The following is a 24,256-nucleotide window of genomic DNA, read 5'->3' on the forward strand; positions in this document are numbered from 1 at the left end:
TTGTTTTGCCTTCAGTACTTGTCCTTGAGCAAAAAGAAAAATTATGGTTATGGGATTTTCTATTTGTGAGCAACACAGTATTCTGACTCCAATGCCGTTGAATCCATCCCAGCAGAGTCTGAATTGCTCTCAGAGTGAAGAATCTTTTGTCTCATAAAACAGAACAAGGTTTGCAATTTTCTTTTTACTTCCAGTCATTGATTTTGTAGATAGACAATTTCAAAAGTCACTTCATTTTTCTTTGCTTATTGGGAAAATGGTCTCATTTGCCTGTTTTTAATTTAATCCTCTTAGTTATTTTTTATAAAAATACAATTGAAATTGAAATTGCAGAAGAAAATTGGATATGTTTACTTTTTCAACAAATAACTGTAATATAAAGCCTACATATATAGGCTTATTAATATACATATTTAATTATATATAATTATATATGCTTATTAAATATATATATTTAATTTTAATACCAGAAAAATGTAAACATATTTATATCAATTAGTATATTACTAACTCATTTTGTTGCCATTAATTTTTAACTTTGAAATTATTAACTTGCATTATCTAAATTGAATTTGTTATTTTGTTCATTATGAAGCCATCTTGAAAATCATTATTTTCATTTATGTTATAATGGAAAAATGTTAACCATAAGCAAACTAAAAATATCATAAAAATAACTTCTGTTCAAATAACTCTTCAAAAATTCATTACTTAGAAGCAGTCAAATTTTGATCATAGACTTCAGTCTATAAAAAAGGTGTACCTTGATTTTAAAAATGTGAGCTTTCCAGAAATTATGATATTGCATTGATGTTAATCAGATGTTTTATCTACAGTGAGATTTTTGTTAAGTAAATGGTCCTTTTATGATGTAATTGTTTATACTTTACCTGGCATACTTTATACATGTGGATTGTTACTTGGCTTTCAGGATTTAGTCACCTTCCAAAATATAAATATAAGCAAAGTTAGTGCATAGGGAAATATTACACAGTATTAAAAATTGAGTAGTTCACATTCATGAAAAAAACTGTACTGGCATATATAACAGGGATTTTTGAAATGCAGATACTTTAAGCATCAGGAAGTCAAGAAATTAAGAGCATACTCAAGAGACTGAGAGGGAGATAAAGTCATTCTGGAAACTTTTAGAAGTAACATCAAGTTTTAGAATTATCAAAAAATCTGATAGAATAACAGAAAAAAAAGAGCGGCAAAAAAACTCAGTGTTTGGCTGCAAATACCACATTCAACATCAATGTTTGCTGTGATAAGCCTACTAATTAATAATTGAGAAGAGTAAGCTCATCTTTGTTTAACGGCTATCCTTTTTCAGTTTCAAAAATGTCTCTGTTCTACACTGTACCTCACCAATACACATCAGTATAACTTGTAAAACTTTAAAAATTCTAATAATCTATCTCAATTGGCCTCTTTTCAGTTTTCGGCTTTTGTTAGGATTCTGCTTTGCTCATTACTGCTGCCTGGAGCTTCTTACATTGATTTTCAAACTGTGTAAGCAACCTGTGGAGGCAAGGAACATTTTGTTCCATGTTCCCTGAACACTGTTTGCATGCTGACACTCTCAAAGGGGCCCAGGCTTACAGTGATGCACATAAATGAAGGATGAAGATTCTCTACGACTTCTAAATTTACTGAGAGAAGCCCTATGAGAGTTATGTAAATGTCATCTAGAAGGCATGATCAGAAAATCAGAGTCATGAAGAATGAAATTCTAATCAGTTCATACCATGTAACAGTGGACTTCAAATCAGCTCTTTGTGTTTCTGGGTAACTTCCAAGGGTACACGACATGAAAATATTCCTTAAAATTAATAATCTTTTTTAGAAAATTAATATGCTTGGCGAGAGTTGACTTTCTTCTCCCAACCATCCAAAATTTTATTTTGGTACACTGATCAGGTTATAGAAACTTCTGAGGACCAGACAAAAGGGCAAATCAAAATATTGGTGTTGGTATTGAGAAAATGAATTACGCTAATAATCAAATATCAAATCAAATCTTTGTCAGATGTTTTCTAACCTTTGTTGTGAATGAAATTGAGGGAGGATCTGATGATACTGTCAGACAAAAGATCATAAAAAGTAATTTTCAATAGCTGCTGTATTTAACATATAACTCGAAGAAGTTTCAATTAAATGACAGTATTATAGAAGCATTCCTCAACTTTCACGTACTTATTTAGATGTAAGATGTTTTAGGACATATATCTATAAAAATATTAACAAAGTAGCAGAATTGATGTAGACTTCTGTTTTATTCTACCAACAAGGAAAATTCACAGACAGATAAATTAATACTTAAAACCAGCCTAATCTCTCATTTATCAAATTCATTTCTCTGAAAAAAATACTATGCATATATAGATATGTAGAATATAGATCTATCTATCTTCTATGCTATATGCTCGATTGTATACTGGTACTAATTTTCTTGATTAAATTTGGATTAAAAATTTTAAAGACTTAAGTCTTAGAGTCTGCAAGAGACTTTAAAAAATAAAATGTTCATTGTTTAAATATACAAGCATAGAGTTTTGGACTTTCCTGACATTTCCAACAGGAATCAGTGGGGTGGCATGAAATTATCACATACATCTGCGTCTTTGCTGACTGTCCTTTATTATCCTCCATGTCCATTTCCCCTCCAAGCATGGTAGCCAAGCCGTGGTTCCTACCAAAGAAGCAGAAGTGTGGATGAGGCAGCAGTATGATTGGAGTCAGAGGAGGCTGCTAGGTAGTTCCTAAAAAGGTATATATAGACAGCAAGATATGTTACCAAATGTGACCCATTACCGGTCATCCCACCTAATAATTGGTCTTAATCAAGTTCAAGCCATCAAGATGAATCATCAGACTGTACAAAGGAAATTCTGCAAGTAGTCAGACTCTTGGGGAAAGTGTTAACTATTTTCTAGAAGGCTAAGAGCAGATGGAAGCATATGTCACTTGCTAAAATGCTTAATTTAGTTAGTATAATGATGTCTCTAGTGAACCCAGAAGCAACAATATAATCTGAACCTTTTGAAAAATTTTGAACTGTTAACTTCAGTCTTTTTTTAAGACCCCACATATGTTTAAAAGATAAAATGTGTGGTCTGCCATTAATATAGTAAAAAGGGACATATAAATTGATTTAATATGTCAAATTAAATGAAGTTAGCATTAATATTAATGACCATTAATATGGCATGAATGACCACAGCCGTATTAATAAAACTCCCAGGATTAATCACATAGACTATGACTTTTTCATATGTTTTCTTTGGCCCCTCCATCTGATACAGCTGTAACTTTGTGAACAATCTGAAGATGAAAAGGCCAGTTTTCAAGCTAGTGAAGATAACTTTTTTTCTCTCTTAAAACAGGTTTCCTCATTGGTGGCACCTACCTTTTACAAATTCAGATCACAAAAGATTCGGAGATCTAAATCATTACATGGAACAGATATTAAATGGATCATATGAAGTTACAAATGTATGTTACAATTTATTTTTCTATTTTTACATAAAACGTCAACTATTTATATGTTATTAGTTCATATATATATGAACTAATATATATATGGTGGTTTATGCCTGTAATCCCAGTACTTTGGGAGGTCGAGGTGGGAAGATTGCTTGAAGCCAGGAGTTTAAGTCAATCCTGGGCAACAAAACGAGACCTCATCTCTACAAAAAATTTTTCAAATTATCCAGGCACAGTGACACATGCCTGTAATCCCAGGTACTCGGGAGGCTGAGGCAGAAGAATCATTTGAACCCAGGACTTGGAAGCTGCAGTGACCTATAACGGTGCCACTGCACTCCAGCCTGGGTGACAGACCCAGATTCCATCTCTAATAATAATAATATTTTATGATAACATTCTTTGGGTTCATTCATTCAATGAATATGTATGCCTGATTTGCATAAAATACATGAACTGAGAACTGTGGAGCAGCAAAACAAGTATAGAACCTTGACTTCAAATAACTTCAATGAAGTAATATGTGATAAATGGACTGTCAGTGCCGTGAAGTGCTCTAGAGTTTTAGAAGAGTAAGAATCATTCCTGATGCAACAATAAAGTTTCAAGGAGAAGAGAGCATCTGAGCCGAGCCTTTAACACGGGATAGGATTTAACAGAGGTGGCCTGGGGAAATGTCTCAACAGTATAAGAAAAATTATGAGTGAGAAAAAACAAAAAGAAATCGTATTTTTAAAGTTTAAATCTGTTGCTGCTGTGACAAGTTACCACAGGTTTGGTGGCTTAAAACAGTACACATCAATTTTCTTTCAGTTCTGGAATTCAGAAGTCTGAAAAACAGGTTTTATGGGATTAAAATCAAATGTTGGTGGGCTTGTTGTGGAACCTTTTCAATTTCTAGAGGCTGGTTGTGTTCCTTGGCTTGTGGCTCTATTCCAGCGACACAGTGGCACACTCTGACCTCTGATCGTGTCATCACATCTGCTTTGGCTCAAATTCTGACCCTCCTGCCTCCCTCTCAGAAGCGCTTTTACAATTACATTGTGTCCATCTGGGCAACTTAGGATAATCTCACCATTTCGGGATTCCTAATGTAATTCTCTATCTGCAAAGTCTCTTTTGCCGTGTAAGGTAACATATTCAGAGTTTCCAGGGATTAGGACATGAACATCTTTTGGTAGAAGGTATTATTCTGCCTCTCATGGGGATCTAAGAAAAAGCGCAAGGACACAGTTCTGATGGATCTCAGCTTTCTTGTGATGTAAGAGTTTGGACGCCAAGCCCAAGTTGTTAGAAACTAAAACTAAGCCTTGAACTTATTAGTCAGTGTTCTCCAGAGAAACTGAACCAACAAAACTGTGTGTGTGTGTGTGTGTGTGTGTGTGTGTGTGTGTGTGTGTCAGAGAGAGAGAGAGAGAAGGAGAGAACAAATTTGTTTAATTGGCTTACATGATTGTGGAGGTGCAAATCCAAAATCTGTAGGGTAGGCTGGCAGGCTGGAGATCAGAGAAGATTACTTACCATCTGAGTCCCAAGGCTTCTGCTCAGAGTTCAGTCTTGGTTCTGTTCAAGTATTCAATTGACTGGATGAGGCCTACCCATATTATGAAGAGTAATATGCTTTACTCAAACTCTGCCAATTTCAATATGAGTCTCATCCAATAAAACACCTTCACAGAAACATCCACAATGATGTTTAACTAAACATACAGACACTGTGACCCAGCCAAGCTGACACACAAAATTAACCATCACAAGAGTCGTGAGGAACTGAAAACACCGTGAAGCAGGATGCCCCTCACCACTTTGGTAGATCTTGGCCCTCCTTACTAGACTAGCACATTGTTCTTCTATTTTTTGTTTTCACTTTTAAATTGTAAAATGTAAACACACATTCAGGAAAAAATCCACAAAAGAAAATTAAACAGTTCAAGGATAAATTATAAGAACATCTAACCATGCAATAATTTCAAAACATGTCTGAAAATTGTTTGCCACCCTCCCATCAAGAGGAGGCAGCTTGTGTCCCAACCTCTTGATCCCATGAGGGCTTCTGTCATTTGCTCATCAAATAGAATATGGTGGAAGCGACCCTTTATGACTTCCAAGATAGGTTAGAAAATGCCATGCACCTTCTAACAATTTCTTTTGTAATGGTCACTGCAGGAGCCTTCAGTTGCCATCTTTCAAGCTGACCTACCCTGAGTCTGCCAGGTAGAGAAACCAAAAAGATTAAATACAAAGAGACATGTCTAAGGAACAGCAACTGATCCAGTCCTCAGCTAGGACTCCATCCCCAACCACCAAATGATCACAGTCTCATCAGAGACCCCAAGCAAAACACCCTGAGCCCTGTCAAACACCTGAACTAAGAGATAATGATAGAATGACTGGTTTTAAGCCAACAATGCAGTGATAGCCCATTTCCAAGATTCATGGATTTTTATTGTTGCATAATATTTTATTATATGAATATATTATAATTCATCTGTAGATACTGCTCTACATGGACTTTTGGAATATTTCCAGTTTGGGGCTATTACAAACCATAATGTTATGAACATTCTTTCACATGCATGACTCAGTATCCACGTGTTGTTCCTATACCCAGAAATAGAATTTCCAGATTGTAGGATATGCTTATTTCAACCTTATAATGGTCAGTTTGTTCTCTCCTTTGCAATAAATACATTTTCCAATTTTCTATTCTTGGTATTGTTAATCTTTTAAATTGGGGCCATTCTGGTTGGGGTGCATCTCATTGAACTCTTAGCTTGCATTTTCCTGTTACTTGAACGCTTTTGGATATGTTTTTGGTCATTTGGATATCCTCTTTCGTGAAGTGCCAGTTCACGTCTCTTTACCATTTTTCTATTTAGTTAACATTCGTTTATTGATTCATTTCTTGGTTGAAATTGTTGGAAGGTATATTTCTTCATATATTCTGGATAGAAGTTCTTTATTATTTAAACAGATTGAAAAAATTTTCTCCTACTCTGTACCTTGTCCCTTTGCTCTCTCTGTCATGTCTCCTGATGAACAGAAATGCTTAATTTTAATGAAGTGAAATGTATCAGTATTTTCCCAGTAAGAACATACCCTACCTCAATGTCATAAACGTGTGAATCTTTTGGGGTGATCCATGATCAACGGCTCTTCTCCTTTATTCAGGTTTACAATGTACCTTTCATGTAATACTTCTTCATCCATAAATAAAAACATGCACTTTTTTTTTTTTTTTTTTTTTTTTGAGACAGAGTTTTGCTCATCACCCACACTGGAGTGCAATGGCGTGATCTCAGCTCACGGCAACCTCTGCCTCCCAGGTTCAAGCAATTCTCCCGCCTCAGCCTCCCCAGTAGCTGGGATTACAGGCATCCACGACCACACCCAGCCTATTTTTGTATTTTTAGTAGAGACGGGGTTTCGCCATGTTAGCCAGGCTGATCTTGAACTCCTGACCTCAGGTGATCTGCCTGCCTCGGCCTCCCAAAGTGCTGGGATTACAGGCATGAGCCACTGTGCCCAGCCTGAGATGCACACTTTATTAACACACACACTCAAGCAGCAGGTAAAGAACAAGAGAGAGAGGGCAAGGAACCTGTGGACCAAAGCCTTTATTGCAGTGTAGGGCATTATCCAAGCAGATTTCCCACAGGGAGTTCTAATTAGAGGTTTTAGAGCAAGCAGGCGCAGGTTCTATAGAGGTGCACGGTGACTGAAAGTAGTCATTGTAGCATATCTATGCAATACAAGCAGTGTGTGGGTATGAGTGGAGTGAGTCAAGAAGGTTATATCTATCTGACCAATAGAGAGATGGTCACCAGGAGGTAGTTGTATAAGAAATATCTGGACGGACCACATCAAGGAGCTCGAAGGCAAAGAACTGAAAACTATCAAAGATGACTAAGACTTTCTTCTAGGATTTGAAAGTGCAACTTATATTTAAAATAAATGCCAAGGCAATGAAAAATTATAGAGATTCACTACAGATGGCTGCTTAACTTTACTTTCAAGCTATCTAACTTACACATTCAAAATTCGAATCCCTTCTTCCAGTAAAGGTTTGATTGCACCCTACAAATCTCTCTATATAACATTGTATATATAAATTTGATATACAATACCATATTTTCTTTCTTATTCTTTCAAAATATTTATAAACTTTTCATTGTGATTTCTCTTAAGGCCATGAATTTTTAAGAAATATTTTTTAATTTTTTCAAATATATTTAGCCTTTTTATTCTTGTTATTTTATTTCTAGCTTAAGTATGTCAGAGAACACACCTATAGTTTCAATTTTTTTCTAAATTTTGCGATGTTTTATGGTCCTAAATATGGTCAACTGCAGTAAAAATTCCATGTGTGCTTTAGAAGAATGCACCCCGTAGTTGTGAGAGCAGTGTTCTACACTTGTATGTTAGTGCAGATTGTCATCTTGACTGATTTTTGTTTGTTTGTACCAGCAGAAGTTTTTAGAAATATCCACTATATTAATATATCTAACTACTTCTCATTATCTTCCTGTTAATTTTTGCTTTGTATGTATTGTTATTAGGATCACTTACATGGATAATTATTATATTTTCCCATTATATTGAAATTTTCACTAACGTTCTTGTGTCTGTCCTATCTCTAACAATGCCTTTTGTCTGAAAAATCTTTCTTCTGTATTACTAATATAGCCAGGCCAGCTTTATTTTGGCTAGTGTCTGCATGACACAACTTTTTCCATTGCTTTACTTTCATCATTTCATATTTTTCCATTTCAATGATCACTCTTATAATGAACACACAGATGGGTTTTCTTCTAAATCTAGTAACATAATTTTCATCTTTTACTTATACTGCTTAATTATTTACATTTGCTACTGTCATCGATATATATGTGTGTGCATGTGTCTATGCGTATATGTTATACTCAATCTATCACTTAAATGCTTTCTCTCTTTTCTTCCATTCTTTTTTTAAATTTAGTATTTATTTTTCCATTTTGTCCTATGTAGCCTCAGGAGTTATAAACTCTTTTACTGTTAGGAATTACCGTAGACATTAAAGTATGTGTCTTTGACTTATTTAAGTCTAATATAGATTAGAATTTTTAGGAATTTCCCAATGATACAAGGTCCTTAGAGACCTATGCCTATTTAACCCACTTGTGTCTTATATGCTTTACAGATAATGTATATCTATATCTGTATCTATAAACTTAAGAAGTAGTTATTATTTTTAATTCATATAATCAATATTTGTTTAGTCTTTTATTCTTGAGGAATATTTTTGCTGACAATACTATTTTAATAGCAATTATATAAAATATAATTATATATAGCTATAGATATAGTTTTTATAATATAAAGCCTTATATATAGCTTTATATATAAATATATACATATAATAAAGCTTTATATCATTAAACATAAAATTTATATAATAAAGCTTTATATAGGTAGCTATATCAAAATGCCTGCTGATATATATAAATACAATCTGCTGATACATATCTGCTTTTGTTTTTTTGCACTTTTACTGTAGTCTGCTCAGATGTAATGTTGTTACCTTTATCATGTTTGAGCTTCAGAGCTTCTCGAATTTGTGCTATGATGTCTTTCATCAGTTTTGGAAAGCTTTCAGACATTATGACTTCAAATATTGCTTGTACCATTTCTTCTCTTTTTCTAGGACTGTAATAACATATATGTTAAACCTCTTCACTATATCCTTTATGCTTCCTACTCTTACTCCTGTATTTTTTAATCATTTTGTCTCCTCATGCCTCATTCTGAGTAGCTTCATCTGACATAACTTCTGGGTTATTAATTCTCTTTTATCTGTGTTTAATATGTTATTAAACTCATTCTTTGAGTTCTTAATTTCAAATATTATGTTTTTCAGTTTTATTTTTTCCATTTTTATGTGAGTTCCCCATTTTTACTGAAAATCTCAGCCTTTTGTATATATCTTTGCAAACAGTAAGTATAGTTATTTTTAAATCTTTCTTAAAACTCCACTATTGCAAATCACTGCATGTACGATTCTAATGTGTAATGTTTCTACTGATTTTCAATCATGTAGTTTTGTTCACTTGTAAGTTTAGTTATTTTCTTTTTTATTGTGGCCAGATTTTTTTTTTTTTTTTTTATACTTTAAGTTCTAGGGTACATGTGCATAACATGCAGGTTTGTTACATATGTATACTTGTGCCATGTTGGTGTGCTGCACCCATCAACTCGTCAGCATCCATCAATTCGTCATTTATATCAGGTATAACTCCCAATGCAATCCCTCCCCCACCCCCCTCCCCATGATAGGCCCCAGTGTGTGATGTTCCCCTTCCCGAGTCCAAGTGATCTCATTGTTCAGTTCCCACCTATGAGTGAGAACATGCGGTGTTTGGTTTTCTGTTCTTGTGACAGTTTGCTAAGAATGATGGTTTCCAGTTGCATCCATGTCCCTACAAAGGACGCAAACTCATCCTTTTTTATGGCTGCATAATATTCCATGGTGTATATGTGTGTGGCCAGATATTATACTGCAATATCCTTTGTAGAAATAATTTACCAACTAGGTTACTATTATCGTAGTGTGGAAAATAATTAAATATAGGAACATTAACAATCTAAAATTGCCAAAATTCAATTGTAGCAATTCAGATTATTCGAAACTGAAATATAGCCTTTGTGAGGGCCTCTTTCTGGTTCATCCTTATTCCTCAGATATAGCCATCTGGGGTCCAGACCCAAGGAGAGGCATATTCACCAGCAGCCTACCTGGCAGTCCTGGATTCAATTTCCTTTCCTCCTGTGTCTGCAAAGTGGTCAAAAGTGCTGCTTAACTTCTCAGCCTCTCAACTGCTCCCACTTGTGTGAGTAAATACCCACAACAGAGAAGCAGTGCCAAATCCTGGACTCACATTCCTGAATCTGTGTCTTCCTTCCAGATCCTACCCTGGAAATTTGTCACTATCTTGTTGGCTCTCTAACACTTTCCAGCAAAGTTTAAAAAACAAATGTCTAGCTGTTTCAATTATTCTCATTAGGATATTTGGACAAAATGGCTTAACCTACTATCACCAGAAAATGGAGTCTAAAACTGCAGCCATCACCCAAGCTACCCTTGGTTTTAAGAGATGTCTGTCATTTTGCTTCCCCATCTCTTTCTTGTGCTCTACTGCAACCATTCTCTCATAGGTTACTACTGTAGGGTCTCAGTCTGTGGTCACTTTCCATCCCAAAAAGTATTTAAGGATTTCTTATCGGGCTGTTTCCTGCTACCCACCAGTGGCTCTGAGAATAGCCTAGAAAACTGAAGGGAAATGCCAAACCCTAATTCTGTCCCATCTCACATGTGGATCTAAAAAGGCTTTTAAGATCACACAAACACACACATACTAAATATATGCACAGAGCATACAATTTCCGAATGCTAAAAGGAGCTCTAATTTTCTTTATTATTAGGTTCTCATATCACCATCCTGTAGGAAGGACGGATCTTATTTGAGATGAATGCTACATTTCATAGGGAGGCACCAAACTAACAGAATATTCTAGAGTTCTTGGATAGACACAGGATCTTTTAGTGATTTATCTGAAACATTACCCTTAAAAGTAAAGAGTACATGGCCTTTTGGATTTTTTGCCTTTTGATGTAAGAGTGAAGAACACTTATAGGATATTTTTAGCTAGTCCACAGATCTTGATAACTTTAATGTCACCCATGAGAACCCATTTCTAATATTAATATGACTAGTCAATAAGCCACCATTTTTATAAAGGAAAACTCATCTTTAACATTCAGTTTGCCAATTACTAAAATGCCTATTATCAAGTTCTGAGTGAATAACAGAAGCACATGTACTGACTGCATTCTAGATGGGATTCTTGATTAGAATACTAAGAACCCCCCTCTTTTTTCCCTCCCCATACCACTGCCCCAGTTGTGCATCTTTTGATTAGGACATTAACAGGTCATTTCTAGACTCGACTCTGCCGTCTTGATTAAATGCCAGCAGCACTTGGGTTATATATATGTTATACATATATACACACACACATATAACATATATGTATATGTTAAGAAACATATATAATATCATCTTGCACATGCGGAAATATTTCAAAGTAAATTACAGGCATTGTAACAGTAGGAAAACAGCTAACCCCATAACCAGAACTTACTAAAGGGCCAAAGAGCTCTATTTTTTTCTCAGCTGTCAGTTCAACAACCTTTCTTCTCCACTTGGATCTTGGGAAAGCTTTTAGATGAAATTACATCTCAAGTCATGGTTTAAATTTCTTTTGTTACATGCTCTACAATAGATTGAATCAGTACATATAAAAAAACTCACTGAAATTTAAACAAATATCAATGCATATATACAAAATAGCCTCCTAACTGTAAAATAGACTCACTGATTCAGTATGTTGGCTTATTGCTGTGCCTCCTAGTTGAGTAATATTGTGGTTTCATGATAAATAGATGTATTTAAAGAAGAAAATCCTAGGTCATAGGGGTCCTAAGCACTGTTAGAGAAAACCTGAGTTGTCAGTAAGGACTGCATTAGATGGCATATAGTCAGGAGCAAGAAGAGATGAAACTTTTAGATCCCTGTCAGCAGTTACTAAGAAAACAAGTGGTTCTCAAATTATAATTCCTATATGGTGCTGGGAATCTCACCTTGAAACTTATATAAGAATGTTAAATATTGGCCCTACCTAGATCTACTAAATCAGAAACTCAAGGGGTGGGACCCAGCAATCTTTGTTTTTAACAAGTCCTTCAGAAGATCTCAATACATGGTAGTATTTGAGAACCATTGTCTCAGACAATGAGTATCTTTCCATTTATTTTTCCATTTAAATATGTTCAGTCATTTGGCCTCCAATATAGTAGGTACTCAAGTATTCTATTATATTATTGATTCTTAGCAAATTTTGATACAAGAACATTGCGCTGCAATATTGTTTCAAGGCTGGTAGACTCTCATCTCATAGCATCTGGAGATGCTATGTTGTGTCCAAGGATGACTGCCGGAGCACTTAAGGAGGTGTATTCAACTAATTCCAAGTGAGGTAGAGAAGGCATCCCAGATGGTATGGCATTTAAGATGATATTAAAGGGCAAGTAGCAGTTGGTAACTAGAAATCGGGAAAAGTCATGCTAGGCAAAGATAACTGCAAAAACAAAACATTATGGTTATACGCTTTCTCCTGTTTAGAAACTTAAAGAACAAAATGACTATATTCATCTCTATTTTTACCCCATGTCTAGCACTAATACTAACTCTTATCAATGTTTACTGTTTTTGAATGAGTAAATGAATAAGAAAATCATTAGCACATATTAGCCTATAAAACTTCTGCTGCTATTGAAAACCTAAGGGACTGAAAGATTGCATCTGAGAAGTGTTTAGCCATGGTCTCTAAACTTGTTTATGCTGATATCAAGTTTTTATTTTTAAAAAATTGCTCATGCTTCCAAAATATATAACTCATTTAAATATGTTTTATACATAAACTACTGTACAAATAGTGACACACATTTTAAAACTTGTAGAAAGTGAAAAATTTAGAAAAAGAAATGTGAATGTTATTACAAAATAAACATTTGCTGGGCACAGTGGCTCACGCCTGTAATCCCAGCACTTTGGGAGGCCGAGATGGGCAGATCACGAGGTCAGGAGATCGAGACCATCCTGGCCAACACGGTGAAACCCCATCTCTACTAAAAATACAAAAAATTAGCCGGGCGTGGTGGCAGGTGCCTGTAGTCCCAGCTACTTGGGAGGCTGAGGCAGGAGAATGGCGTGAACCTGGAAGGCGGAGCTTGCAATGAGCTGAGATCCGGCCACTGCACTCCAGCCTGGGCGACACAGCCAGACTCCATCTCAAAAAAAAAAAAAAAAAAACTATTCATAGTACTTTTAATTGTTTCCTTCACTTCAATGCATAATCCCACATGAATGTCATGACAGAGACCTCTGGCATTGCAGAGCATGATCTTTGGAATCCTCTTTACTGCCAGCTCTGGCGTAGGCTGCACTGGTTGCCAATGCCATGTACAGAAACATTGCCTTGCCATGGGCAGAAAGGATGAATGGTAGTAGCACACCAAGTCATGACTGTGCCCTCCAGAAAGATCACTCAGATTATACAAATCACATTTGTAATGTATCTATTATGAGCAAAGGGAAAGAAATGAACAGTATCTGCTCACTCACTATGAAGATAGAGTAGTGTAATAGGGAAACTGAGAATATAATAATGTCAGTAGTAGGAGGAAACAAAGAAGTAAAATAAAATAATGCTTGAAAACATTGTTAACAAAACAACAAGAAAGCAAGATATTGTATTCTAAATATAAAATTCTCAATATTGCATTCTCAATATAAAATGATACAACATGTTTTAGTATATTTGCCTTTCTGTCTCAGTCCATGAGGAATAAATTATGACTGAGGCTTCCATCCTACAGAATCAAGGAAACTTAATTCATCCCATTGGTTTTCAAGTGATTTTTGCATGTTAAAGAAGCACATAGAATGCTGACATCTTAATGTCCCTCACTGATGTTGAAGGTCACGTCTGTTCATTTATACTGTAGTCAAGGGCTATGGATATGGCAGTATCTGTAAAGGAAAGTGCTGAGGGAATAGTGGATGGATTGTTATTTTTGCATGCTGAGGACTGTCTTACTGATTATACTAAAGCTGTTTGGAGACAATACCTGTCTAGAAACTGCTGAAATTGTCAGGTTTGGGCTATGTAAGCTGAGGCCAATAAGTGCAAAGTAAAAAGGAGTCTGATTTCTGGGACTGGTGTGAAGAAGGTGAATATTGGAAGCAGCAGACTTTCAGTAGGAAACTCCTACTGAAGTTTTCAGTAGGAAACTCCTAAATGAAATCTCACAGGATGGGTTAAGATAGAAATATTAGCAGAGGCCTGTCATGAGAGCAGAAGGCAAAGAAGCCAGGCATGCACAGGCAGAGAAGGTTTTTTGTAAATGTGTAGTTTAGCACAGCAAGGCTTAATGAATATTGTTGCCCATCATACTCATCGCTGCATGGGGATGTAAGACCAAAACCACCAAACATAGCTTGCAGTTTTCATCACATCCACATTTGCAAATGTGCTAATTAAAGTACTTCCCTAGAGACCCCAAGGAGAGATGTTTTTATCTTGTTTTGTGTCTCTTTTAATCTCCATTGGTCAGTATTTACGGAAAGCAAGGCTAAAGAAATTCCAGGCACTACATTGTTTTTATATTAAATTGAATTCAAATCTAATGAGAGAAGGTATTTACATCATCAAACAGGAAATACTGTTGTGAAATCACTAGCCTAAAAATACTCCAAGTGAGAATATTTCAGCCATCTTCTAACACTGGAGTCTCAAGGAGGTGAATCCTGTCTTGTTTCAAAATAGTCTCAAACTAAAAGAAGCTACAATTATAGATGTAATACCTTCTCTCAAGGTATCATCCTGGTAATTAACTCAGTTGATTTTGCACAATGAATATTTAGGGTACCATACCTTCCTGAGATGCATAATCTACATCTCAATTATTATTTGCCCTTTCTGGACTACAAAATAAATAAAGTAGTGCTATATTAATAGATGCCAAATCATCAAAAAGTAAATGTGGACACTGAGGAGCCTTGGCATATTAGCTGCCACATTGTAAATCACTGTCTTAGTCATTCAACAAATGTTTATTGATTGCCTACATTTTATACTCTCTGGCCAGGGGTGCCAAAATAGTACCTGGTAACCAATTGTTTTATAATAAACTGGGAAGATTTTAAAAGGAATGTTCAGAGCCCCATCCTTAAACATGCTGGTTCTAAAGGTAGAAGGTGATATATTAGGTATCTGTCTTGTATTTCAATAATTCCAGTGATTCAGATGCACAACCAGGTCTGGGAAACTCTACCCCAGAAAGTAGGAAGCTGAATCAGACACAATGCTGCCATAAGAAGCCTGCAGTCTTTGTCTATATTCTGTCTATGTTGATAGGCACCAGTGGCCTCATAAAGACTTTTATAACTTCACACATTGGGTTTTTTTTTTCTCTCCCATATTCCAAAGGAATTTTATAGTACTTGGGATAATATTCATTATATGAGTTATATTGTGATAGAACAGTAATGACATCATCAGATGTTGCTCAGCATTAATAAGCAGTATGACCTGACTAATCACTCATGCTCTCTGTGATGCATAATGTAGTCAGATTTTAATTATCTGCAAGTAGGTTAGTCCTCATAAAAGCATTACGCATCTCCATATGTTTACGGACACTTGCCTAAGTCAGTTTGTTTATATTCAGGAAATAAAAACATAATTTTAAGATTAAATGAAACACTATTGGCCTAAAGATCATATAAATAATTCCAAACCAAATCCTGTTATTTCCAGATTTTTAAAATGTTGTATTACTGATACAGCTCCCTTTCTTCATATGTATTAACATAGTTATCTACATAAACATTAGAATTTGTGTAGTCTATGTGCCATAAATATTTTTACTATTTTAAGTGATATGAACTGCTTAGAAGATGTTTTCATGCATTCACAAATTTTCTTTTCTCTTGTTAATAAAACAAGAGATTTAACTTGAATCTATACTATTTATGCTGAATACTTCTGTAATAGAATAATCTGCATCTCTGATTCTAGAAATTTTCTCCTCAAATATTTTTCACATTTTATAGTTGGTTGTCTTATGACAACATAGGAAAAATAAAGATAATTCTATATACTTCTACACTAAACAACACCCCAATTTTAGTTATATGATATATTTATTTATAACAATTATAAAATTATTTTATATCACTACATAACTTTGTAAAGACTTTAAATTTTTACTGACACTATATGTAACACTCTTGATTAAGAACTTTAAGTTGGTTGCAGACAAGAAATTGGAGAGATTAAAAATAATGCAATATGTACTTTACTCTCATTGAGTTTACAATACTGTAATAAATACAGACATGAATATAAATAATATATGACAGTGAGTGGAAAAATGGAAGAAAAGGAAGTAGAAAATATAGCTTTAACATGAAATCGTATCACCTTAACTTGCTAATATCAAATATTATTACGTGCCCTTCTAGTATCATTCCTAATTGCAAGCAGTCTTACTTTTGTCAAGGGAATGAGATAAAGAGACTGCTTTAAATTCCAGAATTGGTTAATTCAGATGGGCAAGAGGTCTCTGGGGATTTGTTCTAAAGATACGAGAGCAGCCCAGGTGGAGAGATGCCTATAAATCTCTGAGATCTCTCTGTTTTTCTGTTTCTCTGTCTGTCTCTCTCACACACACACATGCACACAACTGACAAAAGAAAATGGACTATCCCAATACCTTTTCTAATGGAGTTGATCAGTTTAGATATCCTTGTTCCATATCTACCCGACTTATTTTTTAGCTTCACTCTTTTCCTCAAAATGGATTTAAACTTTTTTTCTTTCAGTGTTTGTAGTTCATTCAAGTTCATTCTTGTAGTGCTAACAAGAATTCCTTTTGCTTCTTTAAATTTTACTCTGTTTTGGTGGAATTGTGTTGTGGACTAAATAAGATCTTTATAAAGAGTAATAGAAACGGCCGGGCATGGTGGCTCATGCCTGTAATCCCAGCACTTTGGGAAGCTGAGGTGGGTGGATCACGAGGTCAAGAAATCGAGACCATCCTGGCCAACATGGTGAAATCCCGTCTTTACTAAAAATACAAAAATTAGCCAGGCATGGTGGCATGCACCTGTAGTCCCAGCTACTCTGGAGGCTGAGGCAGGAGAATTGCTCGAATCTGCGAGGTGGCAGTTGCAGTGAGCCGAGATCATGCCACTGCACTCCAGCCTGGCAATACAGTGAGACTCCATCTCAAAAAAAAAAAAAAAAAAGAGAGAGAGTAATAGAAATATGTAATAAAAGTAATAGCAAGTGATAGCAGTACCTAAATAAATGTGCACCCATATTTGAGGTTAGCTGAGATATTCAAACAGCTGTTGTTTTTTAAATTTTTAAAGCCATATTCACTGTGAACTTTAGCTCTTCTCAGTATTGTTGTTCATTACCAGAAGTTCCCTAAAATAAGAAATTGATATTACTTAAGTTTTAAGCAGTGTTATTTTTTTAAAGCAGAAATCAAATGTCAAAATAAATCCAAATGGATAAATCCTATCTTAATAGTGAGCATATGTTTCTTGTTCCCTGCTTGCTAAACCCAGATGTTAATTACTACATTTGTCACTACATTGCTCTTTTCTTATTTGGAGCTAGCTGAGATTATGTTGCACGCAGGATAAATGTCATATGTGTACCATCAGTAAAGCCAAGATTACTTTACACAGTCTACTAAAATGCTGATGACATTTTAAACTGGAAATGTAAAGGATTCTTTAGAAGTTCACTATTTTTCGTAGTGTCATTCTTCCATGTGACTCTAATATGAATATAGTGGGTTGAACTACATTAAAGACTGGACATTCTGACATGCTGCTTTATTAAAAAAAGCAATAAAATAAAATTACTGTTCAACTTTGATTTAAAACTCTTATGGGAATTCATTTTTAAATTCACATTTTTACAGCACTTCATTGTGTTTGAGAAAGATAGATTTAGCTTATTGTTTTAACTCACTAAAACTAAATCTTGCAGCCAATTCTAGATGTTGGCTGAACAGTTAATAAATGGGAATGCTTAATGTGCTATTTTTAAAGAAAGAAAAAATTGATCTCAGTGTTACATTACATTACTTCTGGCCTTTGCAAGTACTTTAACTCTGCAGTCTTTGATAACGAGAATATGTTCAGATGACATAGGAAAAGCACTTACGTTTTAGGTAACTTTGAATTGACCAACTCTCTCAAAAAATCAATCGTATTAAATTGTAAATGACTTAACATAATTGGCAAACAGAGTATTAGTAAGAACTCTGAACTTAAACTATAAACTGATGCAGATTTTAACTTAAAATTATTCAATTGGGTTTCAAATTTGTTCTTTATTGATTGCATTGTTAAATTTAAAAGCACATTATTAGACATTGAAAATCCTATATTAGATAAACATATCTACTCTAACTGTGAAAAAAATGCACATATATATATATATATATATACACACACAAAACCTCATACAGCATTTCATTTAGCTTATCGCATTTACCTGAGTCATTGATATCAAAGGACAGTAACTTTAGATCCTCTAAGAAAAATCCCAAACGTTTATTTATTTATTCAACAAATATGCAACACTCTACGTAGGAGAAGTGTTCCAAATATCTAACAACTCTTAGCGCACAAGCACTGACCTAGTCAGCATGATTGCTAACCACTAATGTGCCTTTATGGCCTGACAAGCTTGCATTGGCTGAACATTTACTGTGATGGCAAAAACTTGGGAATGGAGAGTGGGGCAAGTAGGAGTTTGAATCTAAACCCACTGCATTTGAGTTGCCCATAAGGCTTCCAGAGATGTCAAGTGGGAAGGTGGATTCATATATCTCGAGTTTAGCTGGGAGGTTAGGCTGGAAATATTCGTAATGCAGTTGTCAGCAAATAATTGATTATCAAAGACATGAGACATTTTGATGCTCAGGAGAACAGCAAAACCTAATCCATGAGAATCACAATAAAATAATACAGGAGCTGACAGATAAAATGATGTATTTTTAAAACCCTAATAGATCTGATAAAGCAGAAAAACATGCTAACATATTTTATAATGCAATTACAAATATTAACAGCAGATTAGGCCAAGCTGGGGAAAGAATTTTGGAACTTCAAGACTGGCTCTCTGAAATAAGAGGGTTGGACAAAAATAAAGAGAAAAAGAATGAAAAGAAATGAACAAAACCTCTGAGACATATGGAATCATGTAAGGAAGTCAAATCTATGAATTATTGATATCCCTGAAAGGAACGGGGAGAAAGCAAACAACTTGGAAATATATTTCTGAATATCATCAATTGAAAACTTCCCCAACATTGCTAGAGAGGAAAACAGTAAAACTCAGTAAATATAGAGGACCCCTGCAAGATTCTACAGAAGATGATCATCCCAAGACACATAATCATCAGATTTTCCAAGATAGAAATGAAAGAAAAAATATTAAAGGGAGCTAGAGAGAAAGGGAAGGTCACCTACAAAGAGAACACCATCAGGCTAACAGTGGACCTCTCAGCAAAAAATCTATAAGCCAGAAGAGGCTGGGGGCCTGTAACATTCTTAAAGAAAAAAAAAATCTTCAACCAAGAATTTTATATCTAACCAAATTAAGCTTTCTCAGTGAAGGAGAAATAAGATCCTTTACAAATAAGCAAATGCTGATGGAGTCCGTTACCACCAGACCTGCCTTACAAGAGATCTTGAAAGGAGCACTAAATATAGAAAGGAAGCATTATTATCAGATGATACAGAAACACACTTAAGTACATAGACCAGTGACACTCTAAAGCAAACACACAAACAAGCTGGCATGATAACCAGCTAACAACACAATGACAGGATCAAATCTACATGTAATAAAACTAAACTTGAATGTAAATGGACTAAATACCCATTTACATTACACACAGTGCCATTTACATATAAAAAGCACAGAGTGGTCTACGGGATAGAAAAGCAAAACCCAATGGTATGCTATCTTTAAGAGTCCCATCTCATACACAGTGACACCAAAAGACTCAAAATAAAGGGATGGAAGAAAATCTACCAAGCAAATGGAAATCAGAAGAAAAGCAAGAGTTGTAATCCTAATTTCCAACAAAATAGACTTTAAACCAACAAAGATTTAAAAAAAAAAAAAAAAAGGCATTACATAATGGTAAAGCGTTCAATTCAACAAGGAGACCTAACTATCCAAAATATATATGCAGCCAACACAGGAACAGCCAGATTCATAAAGCAAGTTCTTAGAGACCTACACAGAGACTTAGACTCCCACAAAATAATAGTGTGAGACTTCCACTGACAGTACTAGACAGATCATTGAGGCAGAAAATTAACAAAGATGTTGAAGACCTGAATTCAACATTGTACCAAATGGATCTAACAGACCTCTATGGAATTCTCCACCCAAAAACGACAGAACATACATTTTTCTAATTGCCACATGGCACATACTCTAAAATCAATCACACGGTCAGACAGAAAGCAAGGCTCAGCAAATTCAAAATAACTAGAATTATACCAAACACATTCTCAGACCACAGCAAAATAAAAATAGAAATCAAGGCTAAAAATATTGCTTAAAACTATGCAATTACATGGAAGTTAAACAACTTACTCCTGAATGGCTTTGGGGTATACAATGAAATTAAGGCAGAAATCAAGAAGTTCTTTGAAACTAATAAGAACAAAGATACAGCATACTAGAATTTTTGGGACACAGCTAAAGCAGTGTTAAGAGGGAAATTTATTGCACTAAACACCCACATCAAAAAGTTAGAAAGATCTCAAAGTAACAACCTAACATCACAACTAAAAGAACTAGGGATTCAAGAGCAAACCAACCCCAAAGCTAGCATAAGAGTAACCAGATAAGAAATAACCAAATAATAAGAAATAACCAAAATCAGAGCTTAACTGAAGGAGATCAAGACACAAAAAAAACTCAATCAATCAATTAATCTAGGAGTTAATTTTTTGAAAAAATTAGTAAGATATATAGGCCATTAGCTAGACTAACAAAGAAGAAAAGAGAGAAGATCCAAATGAACACAATTAGAAATGATAAAAGGGACATTACCATTGACCTCACAAAAATACAACCAACCATCAGAGACTTACTTATGAGCACCTCTATGCACACAAATTAGAAAGCCTGAAATGGATGGATAAATTCCTGCACACACACACACCATCCCAACACTGAACCAGGAAGAAATTAGTTCCCTAAACAGGCCAATGATGAGCTCTGAAATTGAATCAGTAATAAATAGCCTAGTAACCAAAAAAAGGCCAGGATCAGACAGATTCATAGATGAATTTATCAGATGTATTAAAAAGAGCTGTACAATTACTACTGAAACTATTTTTTGAGGAGGGATTTTTCCCCAATTCATTCCATGAGGCCAGCATCATCCTGATACCAAAGCCTGGCAGAGACACAACAGATAAAGAAAACTTCAGGCCAATATAACATTGATTCAAAGATTCTCAACTAAATATTTGCAAATCAAATCAGAAGGATATAAAAAAGCTAATTCACCACAATGAAGTAGGCTTCATCCCTGGGATGAAAGGTTGGGTCAACATATGCAAGTCAATAAATGTAATTCATCACATAAACAGAACTAAAGACAAAAGCCACATGACTATCCCAATACATGCAGAAAAAGGCATTTGACAAAATTCAACATCACTTTAGTTTAAAAACTCTCAATAAACTAGATACTGAAGGAACCTATCTCAAAATAATAGATGCCATCTATAACAAACCCACAGCCAACATCATACTGAATGGGCAAAAGCTGGAAGCGTTCTCCTTGAAAATCAGCACAAGATAAGGATGTCCTCCCTCATCACTCCTATTCAACATGGCCAGAGCTGTCGGGCAAGAGAAATAAATAAAATCATCCAAATAGGAAGATAGGAAGTCAAGCTATCTCTGTTTGCAAATGACATTATACTATATATCAAAAACCCCATTGTCTCAGCCCAAAAGCTCCCTAAGCTGATAGAAAACTTCAGCAAAGTTTTGGGAAACAAATCAACATACAGAAAGGAGTAGCATTCCTATACACCAACAAAGTCAAGCCAACAGCCAAATCAAGAATGAAATCCCTTTCATAATTGCCATAAAATGAATAAAATACCTAGGAATACAACTAACTAGAGAGGTGAATGATCTCTAAAATGAGAATTACAAAACATTGCCCAAAGAAATCAAAGATGATACAAACAAATGGGAAAGACATTCCATGCTCATGGATGGAAAAATTAATATCATTAAAATGGCCATACTGCCCAAAACAATTTGCAGAGTCAATGCTATTCCTATCAAGCTACCAATGACATTCTTCACAGAACTGGAAAAAAACTATTTTAAAATTCATGTGAAACCAAAAACCAGCAACAACAAAAAAACAAAAGAAAAACGCCTGAATAGCCAACCCAATCCTAAGCAAAAAACAAAACTGGAGGCATCATGTTACCTAACTTCAAAACTATACTACAGGGAGACAGTAATTAAAACAGCATGGTACTGATTTAAAAAAAAAAAAAAAAAGACATATATATCAGTAGAACAGAATAACGAGCCCAGAAATAAGGCTGCACACCTATAGCCAACCGTTTTTTTGACAAACCTGACAAAAGCAATGGGGAAAGCACTGCCTATTCAATATATGCTGTTGAGATAACTGGCTCACCATATGCAGAAGATTGAAACTGGACACCTTCTTTATGCCACATACAAAACCCACTCAAGATGGAATAAAGACTTATATATAAAACCTAACACTATAAAAACCCTAGAAGACAACCTAGACAATACTGTTCTGAACACAGGAACAGGCAAAGATTTCATGATGAAGGCACCAAAATCAATCACACCAAAAGGAAAAATTGAAAAATGGAATCTAATTAAACTTAAGAGCTTCTACACAGCAAAAGAAATAATTAACAGAGTAAACAGAAAACCTACTGAATGAGCGAAAATACTTCCAAACGATGCATCTGACAAAGGTCTAATATCCACATCTATAAGAAACTTAAATCTACAAGAAAATAAAACAACCCCATTAAAATGTGGGCAAAGGACATGAACAGACACTTTTCAAAAAAGACATACATGTAGCCAAGAAGCATAGGAAAAATTACTCATATCACTGATCATTACATAAATGTAAATCAAAACCAATGAGATACCTACCATCTTACACCAGTCAGAATAGCTATTATTAAAAAGTCAAAAAATAACAGGTGCTAGAGAGGTTATGGAGAAAAAGAAATGCTTATACGCTGTTGGTGGTAGTGTAAAATAGGCCAAGCATTGTGGAAAGCAGTATGGTGATTCCTCTAGGAGCTAGAAACAGAACTACCACTTGACCTAGCAATCCCATTACTGGATATATACCCAAAGAAATAGAAATCATTCTACCATAAAGACACATACAGCTGTAGGCTTATTGCAACACTATTTACAATAGCGAAGAAAAGGAATCAACCCAAATACCCTCAATGGCAGATTGGATAAAGAAAATGTGATACATATACACCATGTAATACTATGCAGCCATAAAAAAGAGCAAGATCATGTCCTTTGCAGGAACATGGATGGAGCTGGAGACCACTATTCTTAGCAAACTAATGCAGGAACAGAAAACCAAATACCACATGTTCTCATTTATAAGTGGGAGCTAAATTATGGGAACACATGAACACAAAGACAGGAACAACAGACACTGGAGTCTACTTGAGGGTGGAGGTTAGGAGGAAAGAGAGGATCAGAAAAAATAATTACAGGGAACCCATATATAACAAACCTGCACGTGTACCCCTGAACTTAAAAGTTATTTTATAAAAAGAAAGAAGATTAAAGTTGTAATCAGGAGATTTATGGATCTATTAATAAATTAGATACAATTTTAAAATTTAAAAAAGAAAAAGAAAAACAGTTTGATGGGAATCTTAGGAACAAAACCTTGATTGGAATTGCTTAAGGGAGAATGTAAAGAGAGGAATTTGAGATAGAAAGCAGAAAACCATCCTTGCAGAAGCTTTGCTCTAAAGACGAAAGAGTGTGCAGAGAA

At 35.0% G+C, this 24,256-nt stretch overlaps 1 protein-coding gene across 3 annotated transcripts in view; it reads left to right on the forward strand.

Annotated features, from left to right (window-relative positions):
- The window catches only part of PIK3C2G (phosphatidylinositol-4-phosphate 3-kinase catalytic subunit type 2 gamma), a 403,430-nt gene that overhangs the window by 314,821 nt on the left and 64,353 nt on the right, over positions 1-24,256 (forward strand). For all 3 annotated transcript variants that reach the window (XM_030939123.1, XM_030939124.1, XM_030939125.1), the window contains one exon: positions 3,390-3,498. In XM_030939123.1, the coding sequence (XP_030794983.1) occupies positions 3,390-3,498 (109 nt within the window). The remainder of the gene's footprint in view (positions 1-3,389; positions 3,499-24,256) is intronic.

This window comes from Rhinopithecus roxellana, chromosome 10, assembly GCF_007565055.1.
Source record: "Rhinopithecus roxellana isolate Shanxi Qingling chromosome 10, ASM756505v1, whole genome shotgun sequence".
Lineage (NCBI taxonomy): Eukaryota > Metazoa > Chordata > Mammalia > Primates > Cercopithecidae > Rhinopithecus > Rhinopithecus roxellana.